The sequence below is a fragment of the Dinoponera quadriceps genome, unplaced genomic scaffold (assembly GCF_001313825.1).
Source record: "Dinoponera quadriceps isolate SergipeBrazil2010 unplaced genomic scaffold, ASM131382v1 scaffold2358, whole genome shotgun sequence".
Classification (NCBI taxonomy): Eukaryota; Metazoa; Arthropoda; class Insecta; order Hymenoptera; family Formicidae; genus Dinoponera; species Dinoponera quadriceps.
Genome location: NW_014556504.1, coordinates 3,383 through 8,474, shown reverse-complemented (window position 1 = coordinate 8,474; position 5,092 = coordinate 3,383). Strand labels below are relative to the sequence as shown.

General features: G+C 43.6%; 1 protein-coding gene across 1 annotated transcript in view; it reads right to left on the bottom strand.

Moving 5' to 3' along the window:
* Positions 1 to 335: 335 nt before the first annotated feature.
* The window catches only part of LOC106747814 (protein phosphatase PHLPP-like protein), a 7,695-nt gene continuing 2,938 nt past the window's right edge, over positions 336 to 5,092 (bottom strand). Inside the window, exons 7-10 of the mRNA XM_014625733.1 lie at positions 4,568 to 4,851; positions 3,516 to 4,358; positions 2,794 to 3,034; positions 336 to 2,508 (exon numbers count right to left, since the gene is read on the bottom strand). Of these exons, the coding sequence (XP_014481219.1) occupies positions 2,050 to 2,508; positions 2,794 to 3,034; positions 3,516 to 4,358; positions 4,568 to 4,851 (1,827 nt within the window). The 3' untranslated portion in view covers positions 336 to 2,049. The remainder of the gene's footprint in view (positions 2,509 to 2,793; positions 3,035 to 3,515; positions 4,359 to 4,567; positions 4,852 to 5,092) is intronic.

Here is a 5,092-nt window from a genome sequence, read left to right as displayed (position 1 = left end):
TTCCTAACACTTTGCGGCCCGCCGACGATCGTGATGTCGCGATGTGAGAATATTAATATTAACGATATATACATTCATCTATGATTGAAGGATATGTGGGGAAATAAAACGTATTTAGTGATGTTGAAAAAATTGTGAGCATCCGGAAGAAGTCACGCAAGGTAATGAATATAATTATGCACGAGATAATTAAAGTACATGAAAGCACAAGAATTAAAATTAATCGAGAGAAATTAATTAAATTAATTAAGAGAACCACTCCGATAGAGATTTTTCATTAGACGATTATATTATTGCGCCTTCAAGAGGTACACCAAATTTCTTACAGTTAATTATAACAGATAATATTCAAGATAAACTCTACAATATATATTATTCATGTGGAAATCTCAAAAAGGAATATTTATAGTCTCAATATGCCGACATCCGACTTTTTTCAGTTAGCAAAAAACTATTATCTTAGACAGTCTGAAACAAATAAAAACAAATGCAAAAATTATGTTTTATTATATTCATTAGTAAAATGAATTTTACGATCAAAAAGGCTCTAATGTACTTTAATAAGTCTTTTTATATCGGTATTTATTCCCGGTTGGAGAAGCGCGGCCAAGTCATGAATCATCAGGCTCGGTTTGCTCGAGTCAGAGAGCGCGACAGCTACATACGGAGCGCAAAGTGTGTCAGTCTTGCAAATGCATGCTTCTTTCTCGAGTTTCGAATTCGTCCGAATAAAGCAGAAGTGTAGAAACTTCTCGGGCGGTTATATGTCAACGGGGAGGAGGATGAGAAGGGATTCGAGGGAAATGTTTGAGTCAATTCCCGAGACGAGTCAACGATCTGTAAGCGCGAGACTTCTCCTTCAGTCACTTATACGCCTATTCTCCGCGGAGTCACTGTCGTAAAGTCGTTTCGCAATAAAGCGATACCCGTCGCCGCGTATCTCCGCCGCTGTAAAGAAATAAAGCGAGCTTTGCGTACATCGTAAAGGCGCGTCACGGCGGTTAACGGAGATCTCTTTATTGTACGCGAATCAGTTGCAATAAACAGGCGAATTACCGAGAGTCGGTGCAAATCCCATCGCCTTTTGTGTCGCACCGGGTTCGAAGAACGTCACAGCGTATCTTGCATCGTGCAACTATTGTTATCAGCGCGATCGATACGCGCGTTTGTCGACGACGGAACTCTTCTTCGCCGCCGCCGCCGCTCTGTGTATTCTAATAATTACTCCGTCGCGTTTCGACGATAATTAGACTGCGAGTATCTCCGGCGGAATTTGAACCTTTCCGAGAAAATTGCTCCAATTAATGGACCGCAACATCGAGAATAAGTTCACCTTAACCCGAATACCGCGGTGTAACTTAACAAATCGTCTTGCTCGTTGAATTTCGTCGTCGTAATCTTGCAATCGCACACAGAAAAATATCGCTACGCCGCCGAGGAAAGCGATTATTCAGGTTTACCTTCCTCCTTTCGTGAGTTATCTCCAACGAAGAATATTTGTTCAATAACTGTCTTAAAATATCGCTCATCGCAAATTTGAGAAAAGCTCCGATATTTTTTAGGCTTCAGCGGAAAAGCGACGGGAAATGTTCGTAATCACGTACTCGAAAGAAGAATTTATTCTTTTCACAAGAATATTATAAAACTTGATCGAATGAAAGTTAGATTAAATTATTTCAAACAAACAACTCGATTTCTGTTTTAGCTCAATATTCTTGATTGTAGTACTAAACTCACCAGGATTCAGAATATATTTTGAATAAATTTGATGCGATGTGATATATTTGCTGATGTACAAAATACTTATGAAATCATTGAAACGAGCAACATTTGCTTGTACGCAGCGTGTATTCTTCTGTGTGCAGGTGGTACGGTGGCCACGATATAAAAAAAAAATCACGCGCGTTTCTCATCTCCTTCAAAGTCGGGTCAAACTTTAGAAGATCTCATCACGCTCGTCACAATGACGATGGAATATATTGAAATCCGCTCAGATCCTTCGCTTTCTTGCCTGCATCTTCGCGTTATTCGTCGTCGACGGATCTTAATCTACAATTCGGTGGTGGCGACGCCCCAATACTGTTGCATCCTCGTGGCGTCTTGCTCCAACGAGTCCATGCCGCTTCTCTCTTGAATGACGGCGAAGTCGTATTCCAGATTGTACGGCATCAGCCTCTGGAGGCTGCCGAAGTACGCGGCGTTCGGTCCGCCGTTCAACAATCTCCGTCCGCTGCCGAAGCGAACGACCGGCGGCCGCGGCAGCGAGGGATTGAAAGACCTCGCGCTGCCGAACCTTTTCGACAAGAACGGCAAATTGCTACCTAATTGAGGCGTTGACCTCGACTGGCCCCGATGCAACGGCGCTTTTGTCAGTGTGTCCAGTTCTTTGTCGAACAACAGTTGGGTGTTTTGCTCGAGCATGTACTCCCAACAGCGGAACTGCTCCTCGCTGAGAGCACCGGACCTCTCCGACACGGCGTCCTCCTGTGCCGGCAGGCAGGCCGTTACCTGAGAGATAAAGACACAGTAAGGGCATCGTGTTCCGCTTTAGCGTTGTGGAAGTTTTTTAGTTCTTCTCGGCTAAACTAAATTTAAGAGGCTACGGAGTCAGAGCGTGAAATCAAGACAAAATGAATCCCCACCAAGTACCGATTTTTAACAAACATCAACATTCTTTGATGAGTTACCTTTACCGAAAAAATCACCATTGAATTAAAATTATGCTCACTATAAAAGTATCAACTCTTGAACCCTTCAAAAAAAAAAAAAAAATGCGTGGAAATATGATCTTACTTTCCGTGTGCCGTTCTCCTGCATGAGAACGCTCTGGTGCGCCTTGCTCGTCGCTCGGGAAGCCGCACTTGCGGACCACATCCTTCCCGACGGGTGACGAGACTTGAACGTGCTGTCGCTGGCTTGGTCGGATTGTCCACTCGGTGAGCTGCGATCGTCTCTATACGGGGGGCTTTCGTTCTCCTGTGCCGGTCTCGGATTCTTGAAGTATCTCCCGGAACCACCGTGAACTTTGTTAGACCTGCGAGATGTGTCGTACAAGAGGAATCAATTTTAATCATGTCTTGAATATTATCAAGAAATTACGTTACCATAATTACATGATAGTTATAATTAAGGCTCCTCTTTTTTACACCACTTAATGAAACTAGAAGAGAAAACGTAAAATCGCCCGAAACTTGTGCGAAATATAAGGATAAATAATTGGAAACTGATTGAAATAAATGGATATGTTTATAAAATAATACTTCCCAGATAGTACAGCGATGAATAGACATTTATAAGAAATTAATTTTAAAGAATATCGACAGAAAAATGAACATCTGGAGAATTTTGGAAGAATTAACCATAATCAATTTCGTATTGGAATATTTCTCAAAAGTTTCAATCATAATTACATTGTGGAATAGTTCATCAAATATTTCATTTGAATTTCGGAATGTTCCAAATATCGACTGACTTATTCGTCACACACGCACACCATAGATTTTATTTTTTTTTACCTGCTCACTATATTCTTTAATACGCCATTAAGATAATAGCCTTCGCTCGCGTGACAGCAGCAGGCTCCGGGCGGCTTATGCGCCGCTGGCGGCACGCAACAAGGACAAGGACACACGCCATCTGTCTGACCTCGGTTCTTGCCAACGGCGTGCCTGAGTTCTCGCATGAGCTGGTCCATGTCGCCCGGGCTCGGCCCGGCCAACCTGACGACGACAATGCTAAGATTGTCCTCCGCACCGTAAGCCTGTGCTAAGTCCTGAAGCCTCTTGGCCGCAAGGACAGGACTAGCCTCGGCTCTGGCTTCCCTTACAGCCTCTTGGACGCTCAGAACTTCCCACAGCCTTCGATTCGCGATTATGACGAACTCGTCGTCGTCTTCGAGAGTTACCTCCTCGAACGTCGGGTCAGGAACTACCAGCGGGAACATGGCGGCGTTGCCTAGTTGATTCTTCACCGACTGAGATTTCTTAGGTGAGGCGAGTGTCAAGGGACCAGCGGCTCTGCACAGGATAGCCTTGGCGTCCCCGGAGGAAGCCACTTTCAGGGAGTACCTGGCCGAGGATTTCGGATATCCCGCCTGCGCCGGTAACTTCATCACATGAACCAGAGTCGCGTCTATACCGTACTTTTGGCCCTTTTCCTTCAACTCTCTGTGCGCTGACAGCAAAGTATACTTCAGGTACTCTTTGGAGGTCTCCCTGACGGTGCGTTCCTCCAGCAGGAGACGGGGGATCATTTCTTGAAGAGCACCGGGCGCTTCCTGATTGGAACCGCCGTCGAATATGCCGAACAAGCCCTCGACGTTGCAGAAAGACGGCATTCTCACTTGGGAGATGTACAGCCTGCGGCGAATAAAGAAGAAAAGGAAACGTGAGAGGGATCTTTTGGAAACGGACGGGTGATCATTAACTTTGAAATGAGCTTAGAATGATTTAGAAGTGGCGCATCATGTGTACTATTAGGACTCAACTGTTCTTCAGGAAAGGAGTTCTTTATACTTTTTGATCGTCTATTCATCTATTTTTAGCAGAAACACCGATTGTATCCTTACTTTTCGCGCGAGCCGGCAGTTTCCGAAAAGCCTAATCGCCACGGTTGGTCGCCATTCTTTTCCGCCGCGACGATCTCCTGCTGATGCGGGTGAGAGGGTAGACTAGGCCTGTTTTGTCCAGACACATCGACCAAAGATATCGGCCTCTGTGACCTGTACACTTGGAACTGTCGGGGGTCCACGTGCAATCGCGAGTTACAAGATATGTCGAGGAACTGAAGCTGCGCTGGCACCAACGTAGCCAGGTTTACTCTGTCCAATTGGTTGTGCGCTAAATCTAACACCTAGGGAAGACAAATATTTATTGATACATATTGACTTTACATATCGCCGATTCAACAAAATTAATTATGCACATCAATCGCAAACTTGGTAATTTATACACATAATAAAATAATTATATGCAATTTTTAAAACTTCGTTGCTGCTTTTAATTATACGTGCTTTATTTTTTCTATAATTTAAATAATCTAATAAATTTAATGTATATATATATATATATATATATATATATATATATATATA